This window comes from Asterias amurensis, chromosome 21 (assembly GCF_032118995.1).
Source record: "Asterias amurensis chromosome 21, ASM3211899v1".
Classification (NCBI taxonomy): Eukaryota; Metazoa; Echinodermata; class Asteroidea; order Forcipulatida; family Asteriidae; genus Asterias; species Asterias amurensis.
Genome location: NC_092668.1, coordinates 12,660,490 through 12,680,566, shown reverse-complemented (window position 1 = coordinate 12,680,566; position 20,077 = coordinate 12,660,490). Strand labels below are relative to the sequence as shown.

Sequence of the window (20,077 nt, the reverse complement as noted above, 5' to 3'; positions counted from 1 at the left end):
ATGATAGAGATGATTTATTTATAGACATCGGGCCTTTGGGATGTTGCCCTGTAACATTTTACTCATCATTGCTATTACTATTCCGTTAAAGGCACTTGACACTTGGTAAAACTCAAAACAACATTGTTAGCATACAATCTTATTTTGTAACGAGCAATATAGAGAGCTGTTGATAGTATCAAACATTGTGAGAAACAGCTCCCTCTGAAGTTTTTGAGAAAGAAGTTATTTCTCACTAAAATATTTGAGTTGATTTCGAGGCCTCAGCCGAGGTCTCGAAATCAAGCATTTGAAAGCACACAACTTGTGCGACCAGGGTGGTTTTTCTTTCTTTCATTGTTCTCTCGCAATTTCGATGACCAATTGAGTTCAAATTTTCACAGGTTCGTTATTTTCGATGCATAATGTTGAATACACCGAGTGTGAAGCTTGGTCTTTGACAATTATCAAAGGTGTCCAGTGCCTTTAAAGGAACATTACAGAACTGGTAAGAACAAAACTCGTCTAAGATCGCAGGTTTACATAAAACTTACAGAGTCTAAAGATGATGATAGTAGAAGACATCCCTTGAAATAGTTCTGTATAGTTAGTTTTCTCGTGATCCAGATGGCTGATCGATCTCAAACATCAACACTCCAAGTTTGTCCGTTTTAATCATGGATTATATAAAGTGCTTACACTGCCAGCAACTGTCTGTTAGCAAAAAAAAACAATTTTTTAATGTTCCTTTACCTTCGAACCGACCATTAAACTGTGACTTATGATGTAGCTTTGGTACAAGGACCGTCACCTTTGGCTATTCATGGTTAACTTTTCACAACTCGGACCTTCACTGTGAAACACACAATGTGTGAATTCGCAGTTAGCCCATACTTAAAAGGCAGTGGACACTATTGGTATTTGTCAAAGACTAGCCTTCTCAGTTGGTGTATCTCAACATATGCATAAAATGACAAACCTGTGAAAATTTGAGCTAAATCGGTCATCGAAGTTGTGAGATAATAATGGAAGAAAAAAAAACACCTTGTCACATGAAGTTGTGTGCGTTTGAGATGGTTGATTTCGAGACATCAAGTTCTAAATCTGAGGTCTCGAAATCAAATTCGTGGAAAATTACTTCTTTCTCAAAAAACTGTGGCACTTCAGAGGGAGCCGTTTCTCACAATGTTTTATATCATCAACCTCTCCCCATTACTGGTCACCAAGAAAGGTTTTATGCTAACCATTTTTGTGAGTAATTACCAATAGTGTCCACTGCCTTTAAGTTCCGGTTTAACAATGCAATTAAAAAGTCAATTAAGTTGACAAGCAATCCGTGTCTCCCATGGCACATGAAGGTAGCCCTTAATAAGGTATTCCATAGTTTGTTGTTAAGGATTTGAAATTTTGCGTGTCGGGAGTACTATGGGGTCAAGGGACAACCTTCGGTGTGACTATGGATGGATGAAGCACCTGTACTGAATGCCTTCTATTCAAAAAATAAATGTTTTTATTTAACAAAAATTGAAATGAAATAGTATGAGCAGTTGATGGATTGTTATTTAAACCAATTATTGTCGACCTAAGGACACAAAATCAAGTGTTTCAGGCTATCTTTCCAAAACAAATCATCTCATTTCTCAGGATGTCGTCATCTTGCGTTGATTGTGATGTCACCATCCAGTTGTTAATATCCAATAAACCCAACAACCTGGATGGTACTTCAAGAGCACCGTATAAAGGTTTCAACACGACGAAATAAACTCTCATGAATTTAGTGTTTGGGGGTACGGGTTCTGAAAATAACTGGTGGTTTTAACAACCCTGGGATTGAGGTGGGGGGGGGGGGGCTCAATGACTTGGGATGGAGGTAGAAGGGGGAGGATCACTTTTTTTGTGGCATGAATAAACCCGGCCCCAACTTTAGCTTAGCAACGGCCAGTAAATAGAAATAATCTCCAATGATACACCAAAAAAGACCTGCTACACTAATAACTTCAATGAAAGGGTGAGCTTAAATCAGCCGTAATCCCTGACCCTCAGAACGGATTAAGGAAATCTTTTAATCCGCCAACGAGTGGTTGGTGTCTTCGCCGATAAGGTGACCGATGGTTGGAAGTCCTCCACTTCTCTGGAAGTGGGTCCTTAATTGATGGTATTTCGTGACTTAATCTTCGGAAACACACTGGCACACCATGTGGAGGGTCCAGCGGCTCCTCTACGCAATCGCTTTGTGTTTATTGTTTTGTCCCAACTTTAGAATCGTCCCCATTTTGAGTGTTACAGTTGGGTCAGCCTGTCCGAAGATCTGACGTCATTCGGGAGGCTTTTTGAGCGCCTGGCATGATCCTGTCAGATGTAAGCGACCCTTTTAACTCATGGAGATTCTCAGTCAATTCACCCCTTCACGTACACAATTTTAGACCATTTTAGACCATTGATATAAATAGTAAACTTAAAAAAATCAAATTACGTCCCGACATTATGCAGGTCGTGATGATCAAGCCAACCATCTTAATAAATCATTATCATAATTTCAAATTTTACGGATAATCACGTAACTTCAGAAGATTGGCCAATCCCGTGCGTCTTGCGTAAGGCATAGGCGTACATAATCTGTGCGTTTCATGGTTTTCTCCAAAGATGACGGTTGGATGACGTCAATGCGCCGTCATACCAAGGCAGGGTATTTGTTGGTATTGTCAAAGACCAGTATCCCCACTTGTGTACCACATACGCATAACAAGTCTTGGGCTTAATTGGTCATCGAAGTTGGAGCAAAAAATAATGAAAAACAAATCAACCCTGGTAGCAAAGTATGCACATTGGGCATAGTATCATGAATTGAAAACAATCCCCGAAGATGTATATGGCCTACCATGGAGCAATAAACTAGCTGAGTCCGTAAAAGTCCTTTGACAATGTTCTATTTTATTTTCGGAAGTCCACTCACAAGTCTGTATTTTGACCTTGTAAAATGGCTTAGTTTGATTAGCTCAAGCGAAAGATAAAGGGTTCTTATGTTCTTATATGTAAGCATTGGCCAAGTTCTAGAAACTGTTATCCTATCAGCCCATTATTTGAATTTTAGTGAAAAGTTACGTCACCCGTAGCCTCGTTGTACGGACGCAAGATGTTCAGGCTACACGTCTCTCGCGGTCAAGAAACGAGGGCGCCCTCTGTTGGTCATTTTGTGCCCACGTCAACAGATCGGCGCATGCGTTCTCGATGTAACTCATTCAAAATGGCGAAGATTGCATGTTGATCGCGGCCGATGTTTTTTTGTACAAAGGAAGTTAAACTTTCCCGTAGATTTCGAGTTGCATGGTGTAGTTGCAACCTGAGGTAAGCATATTTTGAAGTCAGTTTTTCCAGGGGACTTTGTTAGATGAGCCTGATTTAGTATTTCGTGTGAAACAGTGCAACTATTTGTATATTTAACTGCAATTGTTGTTGGGAAAACTTGCAAGGGATTTCGTCCACTCAACGGTGCGAGTTTTAAACCGTCCGACCGTAGTCCGATTGCGTCGGATCCTCCCTCCGTGGTCCACTTGACCGTAGCAATATAAATACCCTGACAAACTGTCACCAGAAAGGCGAATTTAAACATTTTATTCATCAGACCAGCAGGCCTTACTCACTGCACAGTCACACATTCTCTGGCGCTTATTTCTATTCTAATTTCAACTCTAGTTCTCAGAATCAGATGAGCCTGGTGAGGACAATTCAAAATTATTTTGTATACAAATATATTGCATTGGAACTTTGCAAAGGGCACCACCACAGCAGTGAATGAATTGCTGTGTGGGTGCCAGGCAGGGGCTATGATTGATGGGTTATTTAATTTTGAGGCCTGCAATCAGCAAATTATATCCAATCTTGTCCAACAAGTTATGACACATCATCAAAATAAGTATAATTTTGAACATTTAATAATTCAAAACATAAAAAAAGGCAAAAATGGTAATTTGTTTTTCTGCTTTTTATAATTGAAAGACATTATTTGATGTTAGCACATCTCTTTCTTGCTTATTGTTGGCTGAAACACGGTCATGTGGGATTATCTGTCTCCCGAACATTTGTCTCCAAAAATACATTTTACTTTTAGTTTATGGTTCCGTTATATTAAATTATAAAGTTATAGTTCTGAATGGATAACTTTCCGTATGGCGCCACCACCTTTTCACTCATTTTAAAAAAAAGGGATATTTCATTGAGGTAAATTAGATACTATATTATTTAATATCGAATGAAAGAGTGGTGGCGCCATACGGAAACTTTTCCTTCTGAATGATTAGGCCACCCCTCTTCTTTTTTTTTTTTTATTTTTAAATTCAAAATGAGATGATGAGATTTTGTTAACTGATAATCAGAATCCACGGAGGGAAACCACTGAGGGAAACCACTGAGCCAACCTGACTTTAACAACTCTTTTCATTATTTGCATTTTTGTTGTGCAGAATTGCAGAAAGCAAACATCTTACTAAGTTCTCTCTCCCAGTTTGCACAAGAGACTTCTTTAAGAGTGCGTTATAAACCACTATGCCCAGGTATGGTACAAAAACATACAGCCGTACACTTCGTGCAGGCTTAACTTCCAATCAGCAATTCGATGAACTCTTGACTGACTCCAACACTCGACGACGACCCTCGACCAGATCCTCCCCTTCAAAAGCATCACCCAATAAAGCATCCCCGATGAAGGCCCATAACGCAGTTGGGAAACAGATGGCGGGAAACTCTGCCGGAGTACAGACAGTGCGGACTTCCAGGAACAACTCGGAGCAAACGGACCCATTGAGCAGCCCGAAGAGGAGGCGGTTGGATAGCGGAAGTGACGATCCCTTTAGTTTCAGTAGCGACGATGATGCTTCTCGGTCACCGATCAAGAGAAATGACACTCGTGCCATTCCGATGGCAGCGCAAAATAAATTCACTGGAATGGACACGCAGCCCGCTCTCCGTCAAACGAGGGCAAGCAGCGCCCAGGCACTGGCGGAGAGTAAGATTCAAACCAGATCATCTGGGTCGACGAAGTCGACGACGGCGGCAGGAGCGGTCGATCGAACAAAGAAGCAATCTTCCATCCTGCGTTTCGCAAAGAAAGTGGGCAACAACGACTCGACGCCTGCTCAGAGACAAACTGGAACTCTCTCTAAACCCCACGATGCAATTAGAACGCTGCCATCCGCTGCCTTGAATAGCATGGGGATCAGGCCGCACACCAAGCCTGCCTCAACAAACTCTGTGGACTACCTCTCTCAGGTCAGTAATTCCTCGGAAGCGAGCAGCGCCCTCTATAGTCTGAACAGCACGGGACACTCGAGCGATCTTTCCTCAGGGGATATCCTCAATTCAATAACCTCGCACGTTGCCTCAAGCGACGAAGACAATGTTCTGCTGCTCTCGGACGGAGACAACCCGCAACAGTCTAGATCCCAGACTCTCACCAACACCTTGAACAGTTTCACCCCTCAGAGTCAATCCTTCGACTTAGATCTGACCGGTGGCGCACCAAAACCCGGCAACCAGAAAGCCCCGTCAGTCACAAACTCTTCTAAAGATGAATTTGACTTCACGGACAGCGGTGAAGAGGAAGACGAGGAGGAGGAGCGACCCGTTATAAATCCCACCAAGGGGAGAGACAAAAATCCGGCGGTTAAGAAAATTTTCAACAGCCCAAAAAAGGTAATTATGATACCCAAGGTAAAAGGATTTGGTAAAAAGGATGTCCAAATTTGCTAGAAATTTAAAAACTGGGTGTCCAAATTGTTCTCAGTACATAAATGACAGATGAAACAGTGTCAAAATTAAGAACATCGTGTCCAAAAGACACCCAGACACCTCTCTGGCTAATACTATGATTATGTCCACAGATGGCAGGACCTGAAACTTCTCCCTGATTGTGCAGAAAGTTCCCTGAAAATAAAACAATCTTTCAATTGTGTCCCCATTTTGTTGGATGCAATTCAATTTGGTTTTGCTGATTGATGCACAAAATCTCCCTGATTACAAGATGTTGGCAGCTCTGAATTTTATCTTAGTCCAGATGTTAAATTTGTTATACTTGACTTAAAGATGGTTCTTGGGAAACAAAAATTGTTTGTGTATGTTTGTGCTGTGTGTTATTAAGAATTTAACATGAAGCAGTGAAGGTGCTTTTTACTTTAAGTTGGATGTTGACGGGTTGTGGTTAAAAGGACAACTCGCTCAAGTTGCAAAAGGGACACATAAGAAAATAGGGACATTTTGTGAAGGGGCAATCAACAATACCAGAGCAATAACGGCAATGGCCCTTAGAAATTCAAAGCCTGGAAAAAAAAAATCATAATTATTCAACCATTTTTGATTTCACAATTTCATTAATATTTTATCGCTTGTTCCATTTTGTAGTCCCCAGCTAAAGCTCGTTACAATGCACGCTCTTGGAATGCACCGACGAGTCCAGAAGACGCTCAGGTAGGTACACCATGAAAAAAAGCACACATGTCACACCCGATGAGCGTATCAAAGCGCTCTAATTTTTTCTGCAAGGCAGGCCTGAATGCTTTGTTTTTGAAAGGGCAAGGGCACCGAGGCATTTTGTCTGTGGTAAAGGGAAATTGTAAATTTCAAAAGAGCATTTCAAAAGCAGGAAGGCATTGATGAGGGGGCGTGGAGACTAGTGCTGGGCGAATAGTGAAATTTTGTTATTCGGATACCGCTGGCAAACTATCCGGATATTCAAATATTTTTTTTTTTTGCCTCTAGAGGGCGCTGTTCGTTTGTGAATGAGATCTTATGGGCGGATTGATATTAGTTTTAGACAGTGTCACTCGGTTCATTCATAAAAATGACCGGATCTAATTTAAAGATGGCGATTTGCTTTTTCTTTTGATCGTGATTGACTCTACGTGAAGACAAACTTTTGTAATCTTTGAACAAATTATGTCAGGAATGTCATTGTTTTAACTCTTCACGGAGGTAAGCATAGTTAAATACTTAATATATGCTGTTTTATGCTGTCTTAATAGAAGTTTCATAAGGATTCAGACAAAACATTCATATCAGTTGTCGCCCGACGTCCGCGGATATTCGGATATTAAAGAATATCCGGTTACTCGGTTGTAATTACAGAATTATCCGATTTGTGAATAGGTATTCGCGCCCTATGCGGATATCCGGTTAAGAAAAAAAAGGCATTCGCGGTTACGGATAGGAAAACCTATTCGCCATTAACCAGATATTCGAATAATTCACCCAGGCCTAGTGGGGACAATCACCTTCATTGCTTCCCTGAAATATCAGCCCTGGCATGGTATGAAGTGTGAGACCTTCGTCCTTTATTTGGCTTCATGTCATGGTTTATAAGATGCTGTGGCACAACATGCAGCCACTCGAAACAGGAACACTAGGGGCGAACCAAGTTCATTTTTAAAAACATTTCACTTTGTAGTAATTTAAAAAGACCAGTCTCTATGCCCCAATATTTGAATCAAAGAAGTGTTACTGTCAGTAATATTTCTCACATTGTGTATTCCTATCAGGGATTAATCTTCCTGCAAGAACATAAACGCTCCAAATTTTTCCGCGATATCTTAAAATGCTACCAAATTTCCAAATGAAAATTTTACATGTTAGTTTAACTGTACTTCGTTTTATAGGATTGAAACAATCAAACGGTACAAACAAAAAATTAGTATACTTTGCCTTTAACCATTTTCTTTCGTTTTTACAGAAAAATGCAAGTGTGGAAAACCAGCCTGGAAAAGCTCAGCCTTCGCTGCGAAAACACCAGTCAGATCCCACGAATCGTGCATCAACGAGTGGTTACGGCAGTCAGGGTGCCAGATTTGGGATCAAGCAGGGGGCGAAGGGGCTGACCCGGCAGGTCACCTACCCTACGAAGGTCAACCATTCCATTGTGACCTCTTTGAAATGTGACAAGCAGGAGAAAGGGGTAAGTGACGCTGATGGAGAGCCAATTTCTTAAACCCATTCCTCAAACCCAAACCGACTTTAACCCATTCCTCAAACCTTAGCCCACCTAAACCCATTCCTTAAACCCATTCCTCAAACCCATTCCTCAAACCCAAGCCCACTCTAACCCATTCCTTAAACCCATTCCTCAACCCCAAACCCACTTAAACCCATTTATAAAACCCATTCCTCAAACCCAAGCCCACTCTAACCCATTCCTTAAACAAATTGCTCAAACCCAAAACCCATTTCTAACCCATTCCTTAAACCCATACCTCAATCCATTTCTCAAATCCGTTCCTCAAACCTACTCTTCAAAACTAGTCCTCAAACCCACTCCACAATGGATGAGATTAAGTGGTCAGACAGTAGGAGGGTTGACCATGTACTGTGTAGAAGCATTTACCACGTATCATATTGCAGGCTGGCAAAGTGCATCTATCAATCATTCAAAACAACAACAGATTGAATGGCCACATGGTAGGAGGGATGACAAGTTGACAAATTGGTTTCCAATTGTTTGTTCATTTGTAGTTGTACACAGTCGTCCAGCACGTCAAGCAAGCTACGCAGTGCCAGGAATCTGGCGAGAGCCAACAATATTCTGATGATATTGAATACCTACGTGATGGTTTAGAGCCGATCGCATCTACGTCTACACGTTGTCTCAGGTATGTACACATCTCTACTGCCTCCAAATTCTCCAAAATCGATTGCTTCGTTTAGGCCTAAAATGATGGATTTGGTACTGTAGCCCCAAACCACCTAGTCTTAGCATGAGGTCAGGCATGGCTCTATTCAAAATCCAAACATTTGGACCATTTCGATGGATTTTGGCCAGCTCCTGTCCATTTCACATGCCATCAACACTAAGAACAAACAATTTAATAAAGCTGTTGGAGCGGAAAAGAATGATGGAAAAATTTCTTTGCTAAGCAAAAATTTAGTGGGGCACGGTCATAACAATGTAAACCTAATGTCATTTTGGTGGGCAACCTGTTTCTGTTAAGCAATACTTTTCTGTGCTTGGTAGTTTTTGTGTGTTCAGGCTTAGAGCATTGGGCCCTTGTAACATGCTCGTGTGTAAGGCTACATCAAACGTCGTCCTTGACTTCACTGTGGGCACTGTATGAGTTTGTACGATCACATGCAACAGGTCTGTCGTGTTAGTGTTTTATACTTTTCCCCATTTCGTTCCATCAGCACTATCAGTTTGGTGGAGAAATGCGCTGTTCCAGCATTCCGGCTTCATCTGCGAGCCCACGGCACCATCAGCAAGCTGTTTGCTGCCCTCAGGGATGCAGATCACTACCCGGTAAATATCAATCGTAGCGACATAACATTTGCCTGGTGGTTTATGTTTTGATATTTGAAATGACAAGTTGCATCCCCCTTAAGGTGATCCCTTGGCTGCCACTTCCCAGGTTGTATCGTTAAACTGAGGTGTGATTCCTGGTTACACGGTACTTACAGGTTGGATGGCTTCTGAATGGCGCCCCGACAAATATAATAACAAAATAGGTAGACTACCAACATTAGGGCTAGATAGCTCAGTTAGTGGAGCACGAAACAGTAATCTGGAGGTCACAGGTTCAAGTCCTGCTCTTGTTAAAACAAAACAAAATCAACTCAACAGACAAGTTAATAGTTTATTTAAATCAAAAATGGACTCCGCCCAATCCGTAAATAAATAAATTTCAATCAGATGAGCCTTTATTCTTGATCACCAACTTTTTTTATTTTATTTTTTTTAAATTTTTATCTTTATCTTTTTGGTAGACTAGCCAGCAGGGCCATGTACATGAGGCGTGTTGTTTTACTAGTCCACCAGCCTCTTCCTTTGGCCATATTTGATATTAAATAGGAACGCTTTCTAAAACTGAACTAACCAGTCGGACCTCTTGATGAACTACAGTTACATGCTTGGCTGTTATTTCTCTTTTGAGCACATTAAACTAAGCTCGACTTGTCATTTTTCCAGAGCTTAGCCTTTTGCACAGCTGGACTGATGTACATGCTCAGCCGAGATCGCCTTAACATGGACCTGGATCGAGACAGTCTGGACCTCCTCATAAGACTGCTCAGCGTCGAGTCAGAGATTGCGTCGGACGAGTGGAGCGAAACACAGCGGCAGGACTACGACCGGACGAAGGAGAAGATGCGTAGCGTGCTGGAAGAAGTCCCGAATACGTGCAGCATGGCGAAGGATCTTGACTTAGATGGATTATCGGTAAGAGACTTAAATCCTAACTTGAGTTTTAGAACCCATCTGCCTTGAGGTGGTGGTCCGCAAACCTGGCCAAAATGTTTTGCCCACCTGAGTCCAGGGTTTGCCCCTGACCATTTTAGCAATGTTGTTGACTTGAGTCGCTGACTTAGACTTGAGTCACCAATCTCATTGACTTGCGATTCGACTTGGCTAGGGGAAAAATTACTTGTGACTTGACTTGACTTGACTTGAGCAAAAATGACTTGGTTAAAACACTGCTTTTTAGTGACTTGCCAGCATGTTCATTTCAACAGTTTGTAAGCCTTTTCTCTTGTCAAATGAAACAGCGGTGCTCTCTAATATTAGTCTACTCAGCTGGACCACTACGAGTGAATTCTGACTGGTCCTCAGATGTTTTGATTAGCATTTGGGCAGCGGACCACGATTACCAATGACTTTTTTGAAGTATCACTTTGTAAAATTGTTGCACTTGTGTGTCTTGGTTCCTGCAGAGTGAATATCTGGCCATGGAATCTTTATTATCGTTAACTTCAAGACGCGCCGGAGAGTGGTTCAAAGAAGAACTTCGTCTAGTTGGTGGACTGGACCATATAGCAGACACAGGTAACATTCTCATTGATTAACCCTCCTACTCTTTGTATCATTACCTTGATACAAAGAGTCCGAACAAGGGGAAATTGGCAAAACTCTCCTTTGGAGCATTTTGGAAGGTTTGGAGGTCATTGTACTTAGCTTGAGTATTTTTGTATGTATTGTGATTTTGTGCGGGAATGAATTATTAATTATTATTATTATTACCCCACACTAATATTTCCTTCCCCTCCCTTACTGAAGTCATCGGAGTTCATGAGAAACTCGCTGCTCTGGAGCCTGGAGTAGACACCCCTAACCTAGACCTAATTGAGAGATTGAGTGGATGTTTACGAGTCTTGGAGAACGTCACTTTCTTAAACACAGAGAACCAGCAATACCTCCTGGAGCTCAACGACTGCAGCTTAGTCAAGGCCTTCGCATGGTGAGTAACATTTGATCGCATTACCTACTGTTTTGAACAAAAGAACCTAGACTTCCTGCAGGGAGATTGTGGAGATATTGTTTTTTTCTCGACATTATGGGGAGTCCTACCGTGTGTGTGATAATAATAACTAGCTCCTATATCTCCAAATTGGGCCAATTTCCAAGCCTTTACAAATTTGTTTTGTCTTCTTTTCTTTACAGCATGGTACCTTTGTGTTGCCAGCGAGTTGAGAGATTTAGTGAGCAAGAGAGGACAGTCCGGATTGGCAAGGAGAAGACGCCCGGCGGGAAAATGAGATTGTGCCTTCTGGCGTTGTTGAGAGTCCTCCTAAACATCACCCACGACAACGGTAAGCAAAAACAGGGCTCATCTCTTATTATGCCATGAAGTTTTCCCAAGCAAAATCGAGTTTCAAAAAGTAGAGTCTATTCTGGGCCAAAATCTCTCCTTATAATAGTAGTAATAGTAAACTTCTTACAATAGCGCATCACACAGAAGTCTTGATGCGCTTTACAGCAATTATGGGCCCAAATCTCTCCTTATAAAAGTAATTATAATACACTTCTTACAATAGCGCATCACACAGAAGTCTTGATGCGCTTTACAACAATTAATTCATTAAACACCAAATCAACATGTAACTGTTGAGTCCAAGTCAAATTTTGTTTTAAATCGTACCTCAAAAAATTAACTTGAACTTTGAACTTTGAACTTTGAACTTTGAACTTTGAACTTTGACCAGAATGGGGAAGTATGAAAGTCGGGGAGCAGTCAGGTCTGATCAGCAACATCCTAATCTGTGTACTCCAAGTAGCTCAACATATCGCCCACGACCAACGCTTTGACCTCCTTGTATTGGTAAGTCATGACCTTTAACCTCCCATCCTGGTAATGGCCGTGATCGTTGACCTTTCCTCGTTGAAGTTTCTCGGCCGGAGTTCATGGCTCTGCTTACTTTCAAGTTCTACGCAAGCTGTGTCAGCGAAGAAAGCCTAGTAGTTTTGACCGTGTACGCACACAAGCAGAAATTCCACTGGTAACCTGTGAAACACGCTTGACGTAAGCGGGAATTCCCTGCGTCTGTAAGCGTTGATTCTTTGTTTATAATTAATAATTGTGGCTTCTTATATAGCACACATGTCTGTCACCCAGTGACGCTCCTGGTGCTGTAACATACAGTATTTCCTGCCAGATGTGGGACTCTGTTTTGAATTATGAGACCCAATTTTGATAGCACCATGTAATGCTTTACAAGGTGCTGTGGCACAATTTGCTGCCGATCGGACATTGAACACCAGGGCGAACCCCTTCTCTTTTTGATAAGTGCACTGGGTTCTTTTACATGCGTTTACACAACACATGGGACCAACGGCTTTACGTCCCATCCGAAGGATGAAGCAGGGGTTATGTGTCTTGCTTAAGGACACAAGTGTCACGGCTGGGGATTCGAACCCACACTCTGCTGATCAGAAACACCAGAGTTTGAATTCGGTGCTCTTATCCGCTCGGTCTCGACACTCCCACGAAATGTGAAATGTGAAATTCTCTTACCTTTGTCCACAGAGTCTTGGAGTCTTGATCAACCTTGTGGAACACTGTCCGGGCAACGCTAAGATTCTAACTAACACAAAGACAAACTATTCCTATGATGTCCAAGCTGATGACAGTAAGAAATTCATCACCGTTGGGGAAGTCTGCTCACTTGAAGCCCTTACTCAGGTAATAAAATAAACTTCAAAGCTAAATTTAATAGGCGTTATAAATGCTTGGTAGAGCTGACAGTGTTTTTGTTAATGTGATCAACCATTTTCAATGAAATAGCATTAAGGTAATTCATTTTTGGTTTAGCCTTACACTGATGTGTGTTAGCACTGTATACTCAGTACTTTCCCAAATTCTGTGAAAAAAAAATCAGTAGGCACATTACTCGGGTAGGATTCGAACCAAAATTAATGCTCTTTATCCATGATGCAATTTTAATATCTATTAAAACATTCTGGTCGTGTCTTTCTCAATTATTCCTTGAATCAAAGGTGCGAGATGTGACCGTTTGAACCATCTTTGAAGGTTATACTTTATTAAGGTGTTTCTGGACCATATGAGTGTGAACGCACCTTGTTGCACTGAAATTACTAGACTCTCTTCGAACATTTAAGAAGTGTATCAAACATTCTCTGTATCCTACCTTATGCGCTGTGTTCTTGACGTAGTGGCGCTATGTAAATGCCCTATATGTATGTATGTATTACTCTTTGCTTGTTGACGTGTTATATGTATCGCTTTATCAATTGTTCATCTCGGCAGTTATTTATGCAACGCTATCGAGCAGCATCTCGCGCCGAACGGGAACCGGAACCCGGCGAGGAGCAGCCGGACGACGACGAGGAAGATCTGAGCGAGGCCCAGGCGGGCCTGGAGTGGGTAGAGATTGAGACGTCGGGCACTGGAGGCAGCAACGAGCTCACCGAGGAAGAAATTAAACGATCCGTCAGTAAAGGTGCGCTGACAGGGTCCTTCTCAGTAAAGTCAACACCCACTTTTTTTCTTCTATTTTTAGCAATGATAAGCATTACTTGGGACCTTCATTCCCGTTTCTTACACTGTCAGGAAACTTCCATGGTTAAATATTTATTTAATTTGGAGTCGGACAAAGAAACTTGTCCTTTTGGGGGATTTGAACCAACGACCTCCGGTTTAACCTTTCCGGCACTCAACCAACTCGGCTATGTTGCCCTATATTTGTTGTGGGTGCCAGTCAGAAGCGTGTCCAAAATGTTCACTTTCAGTGCATGTAAATGACAGATAAAACAGGGTGTTCAAATTTAAGACAGGGTGTCCAAAAGACAACCCTCTTGCTAACAATCTGGTTTAGACAGGGACACCTAAGTTTTGAGTATGAGTTCACACAAATTCCTCCCGAGATGATATTCACCTTTTCTTTTCTCCTTTACAGTTCTGCATACAGCAGGCAAGCACATGGAGGACAGTATCGTGGCGTCCTACACAGCGCTTCTCATCGGATGCCTCGTCAAAAACAATCATGTGAGTCTCAGTCTTTACCTCTTCTATCTGGCAATAGACCAATCCATTATGCTCCGCCACAGCGCATATTGACCAATCACACCCCTGGTTGCACGCCAAAAGTCCAACAAATAAAGTCCAACTTGGTGGGCGTATGCTTGACAGAGTTTTGCAGACTGGCATTGGAGAGGCTCACATGTTCTTGCTCACACGTGCACCGTGGGCGGAGCCTAATGGATTGGTCTATTGAAAGCAGACACACCGTACAAATCAAAAAGAGAAATTTTTAATAAGAGAGAAAATATTTCATGATTTTTGGAACAAATATAACTGCTCGAGTTTAAACTCCTCCAACTTTTTGCAAAGGAAGGACAAATAAACAGTGAACCAGTTACAAATAGGACCTTGTACGTTGGTTGGTCACCTTTTTCATCTAGGTAGTCTTGAACCAGGTTCGCTGAAAAGTTGATTTGCTTGGCGCTAAGAAATTGTTGTTAGATTATTAAATTGATTTGATGTTTCTTTTTCCTAGATGAACGTGACTAGGGTTCGTAGCTTCCTTCCTGAGGGCGAGTTCTCCTGTATGGTTCAGATGCTTCAGAAGTTTCTCTCCTTCATTGAGCTCACGGTAAGCTGAGATTCATGGTTAATTTGAAAACGTCACTCGCCCCCAACCAGTTTCATCCAAGACCATTTGGGCTTGGGCTAATAAGCTTTGACGAACTATTGTTTAGGATTTAGTGACGCATGATGGGAATATGCACTGCAATTTATATTTGGTTTGTGGTAACACCATGTGTGTGTGTGTCTACTTGCCGGTTAGAGTTTGGTCTTCGGAGAAGTGTCTTGCTATATTTTCTACTACCGTGTAGTAGATTTTTGGATTTTTGGGAGACTTCTCAGTTCTGAAAAGAACTTTCTCAGTTCTGAATTGAACTGTCTTGCTTTATTACTACTTCCTTGGCAGAAGGTAGAATGTCGGCTGGGACTACTTCTCTAGATCTAGCCTATTAAAGGATTGTCACTGTTTTGCCTAACATGTAGGGATAAAATAAATTAATGTGCTTTATCCTTGATGAAAATTTGAAATCTTCTAAATAAAATTTTGAATTTTGGCAGGAAGTTCCTGATTAGGGCACAGAGCGTTGTGTTTTTATTAGTAGTATTTTAAAACTTTTTATTCTTACTCCATACAGAATGCAGCTGGAAACACGGGCAGTAAATCCATATCAAAGATTATAGAGGTACTGGATCACCTTTAATTAAAATGGTATGTTCCTCTTCAATTAAACACCTAGGCAGTCATGTGGATCATTTGACTTCAGTTGAAGGGGTGTGTATGTACATGTATCTGCGTGCACAAAGCTGAACTTTGTTTATATCCTTCGGCAGTGAATGCATCAGAGAGGGAAAAGGAGAAATATTTGTTAACCCTTAATCAAAATGAAAAAGTCCATCTTGTAGTGTATTGATACAAGTTTTTGAAGACGCCATTTGCTGTTTGGGTGAAACCATATCTATCGAGGGAAGAGTGAAGCCAACCTCTTAGCAAAATGGCTCAACCCACATTTGCAAAATTCTTGAAGCCATGGACTGTTCTATGTGGCTCAAAAGGGGGGAAATAAGCCTGTTTGTCAAGAATGGGTGCTTGGTGGTGTGCTTGTTTCAAATACTGTGTGTCGCAAATTATCTTTCTACCGGAGGGAACTTCTATTTTTGTAAATTGGCTTAAAGTGAATGTTGATAATTTTAACGAGTTCACCGTTCATTGTACATAACTTGTTGAAATAAAAAAAACAATATTTTTAAGGAGTTGTGGTTTGACTATTGTTAAAAATCACAACTTTCAAATGTTGCACTGGGGAAAAAATTACGTTGGCGGGACTTGTATGCAAATTTACTCAAATATGGCAAGTTTTACTTTTCAAACTTTGTTGAGTTTGATCCTAGTAAAAACTGTCTGAGATGCAAGGATTGCATTTCGTTCCTTGTTGAATAATATTTTTACGCCTGCTTTTTTTCGGGTTTTGGTGTTATTTTTAAATCATTGGTAATATTGCAGATTTTGAATGAAAATTTTTTGGTAGTCTAAAAACAAAAATGCAAGCGGAATTTTATCAAATTGAACTTGCCGAGAGAGTTTATACGTAAATCGTCGTTTTGTTAGTGTTGAAAATCAGGTTGATCAAGTAATGTATGAACAATTGGACAACATATCTACAATGAATTAATTTAATTTTAATTTGAAGCGATAGTATGGTAATTCATGGTGCACAGCAGACATTTTATGGTGAATTTTTATTTTCTTAATTTTGTTTTCATTTGATTTAATCTGTACTCGATGATGCAATGTGTAATTTTAATGAATTTTAAAAATTGTTAATAGTTTTAATCTGGATTTTTAAGAGTTAGATTTTTGAGTTAGACTGTTTTGCAATGGAAGGGTCGCCCATGGCACAATTTCATGGCTCATCTTACCGCCGAATTCCGCGCTTACGATCACGATTCCCCGTTTACGTGCAAGCACTGAATTTCTGCGCTAGCCTTGTAAGCGTAGAATGCCTAGTAACCTTGAGTACGCACACACAGAAGCCAAAATTCGCCGCTAGCCTGTGAAGTACGCTTGCCGTAAGCACAGAATTCCATTGATTCGTAAGCGCCAATCTGTGCTTACGGTAAGCAGAGCAATGAAATTGGGCCCAGGTCATGGCCTTAGTGATCCTTCAAAAGTTTCCCTTAGACTTTAAAGTTTTTTCAAGCGGTGATAAGTGCCCTTTGCAAAATGAAAATGGCCTTGCCCTCTCATCGATGAAATTCCAGGCCAGCTGCCTCAGTCTTTGCAGGGCACAGCAATTTGACCTTCAGTAGAGGTCACTTCAAGTAATGACCTTGCCTGACCTTGCCTCAAATATCAGGCCTTGAAAAATGCCACCTTGGGCAAATTTCGCACAGCTGCTCAAGCAGAAATTATAGCTTGAATGTTTTTCTGCTAAGCAATAATAACCAGGATACCCATCATAGATGGTGCATGCGGTATGGTATTTTAGCTGGTCACTTCATTCTGGTAAGCACGATTTTGTTGCGCTTAGCTAAAATAGCCTGCAGCTCTATGTGCTTAAAGGAACACGTTGCCTTGGATCGGACGAGTTGGTCAAAACAAAAGCGTTTGTAACCGTTTTTTATAAAATGCATGTGGTTGGAAAGATGTTTTAAAAGTAGAATACAATGATCCACACAAGTTTGCCTCGAAATTGCGTGGTTTTCCTTCTACTGTGCGAACTAACATGGTCGGCCATTTATGGGAGTCAAAATTTTGACCCCCATAAATGGCCGACGTGTTAGTCGACGAGGTAAAAGGAAAACCACGCAATTTCGAGGCATGTTTGTGTGGATCATTGTATTCTACTTTTACAACATCTTTCTACCCATATGCATTTTATAAAAAACGGTTACAAACGCTTTTCAAAGACCAACTCGACCGATCCAAGGCAACGTGTTCCTTTAAGCCTTGGTACATATCACAGGAAAACTCTTCACCCCGTTCACAAGTTTAAAAATAGACCCTTGTTTTAAAGTTGACAATTCAATGTTTTTTAACAGCCACAAAAAACCCACAGAATAAACTTCCACTACTATGGGACAACAATTTTAACAATTAATGATAGTATAGACAGTTTAGGTTGACGTTTCATAATATCCGACACAGAAATGAACTTTCTCTTCTATTGAGTTTGTGTTTTTACAATTTGTGTGTTAACAGAAATTGGGTTTTCGTCAGTATTTTTGACATGTATATTTGTAAAGAAACAAATCACTAACTATGGGGTTTTAAAATCTTATTTTGTGTACATTTTAGTTATGTTTTAAATATTAGATTTTTTCAATTAAATGAATGTATCCCTGACTTCCAATCATGTATTATAGGAACAACTGTTTGGAAGGCACCAGTCTAAATCACTCATTTGAAACCGAATTGCATCAAAATACCTTAACATGCGTTTACTTAGCATATTTTTCAGCGCATCCCTACCAGGGGTTTAGTGCCAAAAGGTATCGATACGGCGCACTGCCTATGGTAGCGAGGCTGACTTTACGTCGCTGGGAAAACTTTGAATGCTAGGTGGCAGGAGACTTACAAGTTAAATTTTCTATTGTGGACGTAGATTTTTGAAAGCGCAAAGTACTGAATACAATGGATTACCAGGTTAGTCTGCTGCCACCTAGTGTTCCAAGAGTCCCATACCCAGCAACTGTCAGAGTTCATGTTTCTGAATTTGTATGGTTAGTTTGCCCTGTTATATTTTCATCACCAGTTTCAAGAATGGAGCCATTTTACCAACCATTTATTATAGATTAACATTCAGTTTAAAGGACAGTTTCTCAATGTTTAAAAATAATCTTGCTGACAAATAGAGGGTGTTGTGGTTGAGCGGTCTTGGGTGGTGGACTTAAGTTCTGTTATTTACAGGGTTCACATCCTGGCCTGATCAATCTCGACATTTGTGTCCTTTAAGCAAGGCATTTTATCAAAGTTGCTTCTCTCCTCTCCACCCAGGAGTACAAAAGGAGAGTAAGCTGGGATGGACTGGCTTCCTGTCCAGGAGGGGATAGAAATATTCTCAGTCGTTTAATGCCAAGGAAACCGGATAAAAACACCAGTCTGGTTAGCCATGTTGGCTCGGTTAAGACTTTAACTTTGCGGCTAAATGTAACTGAGAGAAAATGCAACAGCTATATGCTTGTGATTTATCTTGCTTAAAGGTGCTGTCATGTTGATGTTTCGCTGGGAAAAAACAAATTGGTGCATTGGTGATTCTGAACTTTGACCTATTCTACCACCAACTGTATACACAATAAGCCATTTGCGAGTTAGATATAAAGAGATGGTATACCATTGATAATTACTACAAGTATTAATGATCATAAAAACTTCCTTATTAAGAGGCATTGCAGCTGTTAATAATGTATATCATTAAAAAACATAAATCCCTTAAAAAGAATGTGGTTTTAGAGGGGGGGGGGGGGGGTCAAAAACATTTAACTCACTCTGAGAAACATATTTTACCCTGAGGTTTTGTATTTCAAATTTGGATTATTCTTCCCATACGGCTATAGCCACTCCTGATTTTCGACGTTATCTCAAATACATGACAACCTTTTGAAATGAAATGTTAACACGCTAGTTTTATTGTATGTATCTACATTTATATAGGATTAAAAACAATCAAACAGTTCCATAAACCAAAGGTATACTTTGCCTTTGTGGACAAGTGAAAAGCCGATGGACTAGCGAAATGACAAGCTAATTGTTCCTGGTAGCTAGTCATTGAAATAATTAAGGTAGTTGTGATCTGTTTTGCATATTCCTCGTTTACTAAACCCAAATACATGTAATTATGTGTGTAATTTTTTGCGACATTCTGAATTTTACAGCAAAACAAAATTTGGTTCGCACATGTTTATAAAATGATAACTTTCGTGTTGCTTGGATTTTTGGTATTTTAATGTACCAGTGTTTCTGGTTTAAAGTTAATTATTTATAACTGGGAAACATTTTATGTACAGTTGTTAAGATTTGGGTTAAATAGATATAGTGGCTATTATTAATGTTTTTAATGTTTCATTTTGTTTCATTTTTTTCGAGGGGGGGGGGGGTAAGGAAGTAATTGTGATGTATAGATTTAACAAAATTCTTGTAAATGTAACTTTTAAGAACTAAAGTAATTCCAGATAAATAAAGAAACAAATATAGGAATTGTAAAAAAAAGTTTGTTTTTATGTAGTTTGTTATTCTGGTGACCATTCCCCCCTGTTTCTCACTCTAGTAAAGGGATATGAGATTTAACAAAAACTTCAAAATTTGAGAGGTA

General features: G+C 40.4%; 1 protein-coding gene across 1 annotated transcript; it reads left to right on the top strand.

Annotated features, from left to right (window-relative positions):
- The first annotated feature begins 3,199 nt into the window (after positions 1-3,199).
- On the top strand, positions 3,200-19,956 carry LOC139953007 (wings apart-like protein homolog). Its single transcript, XM_071952392.1, has 16 exons — positions 3,200-3,324; positions 4,440-5,667; positions 6,373-6,438; positions 7,697-7,918; positions 8,473-8,609; positions 9,142-9,253; positions 9,920-10,168; positions 10,660-10,771; positions 11,003-11,183; positions 11,387-11,535; positions 11,929-12,044; positions 12,750-12,905; positions 13,491-13,683; positions 14,140-14,228; positions 14,740-14,835; positions 15,404-19,956. Exons 2-16 carry the CDS (start codon positions 4,522-4,524, stop codon positions 15,467-15,469), a joined length of 3,090 nt encoding a protein of 1,029 aa, XP_071808493.1. The 5' UTR covers positions 3,200-3,324; positions 4,440-4,521; the 3' UTR covers positions 15,470-19,956.
- Positions 19,957-20,077: the final 121 nt, after the last annotated feature.

Excerpts from the sequence above, each read along its gene's own strand:
- LOC139953007 (XM_071952392.1), top strand. The coding sequence starts at position 4,522 with ATGCCCAGGTATGGTACAAAAACATACAGCCGTACACTTCGTGCAGGC. Across the intron at positions 5,668-6,372 it reads TTTTCAACAGCCCAAAAAAG|TCCCCAGCTAAAGCTCGTTA; the intron begins GTAATTATGATA and ends TCCATTTTGTAG. Across the intron at positions 9,254-9,919 it reads GGGATGCAGATCACTACCCG|AGCTTAGCCTTTTGCACAGC; the intron begins GTAAATATCAAT and ends TCATTTTTCCAG.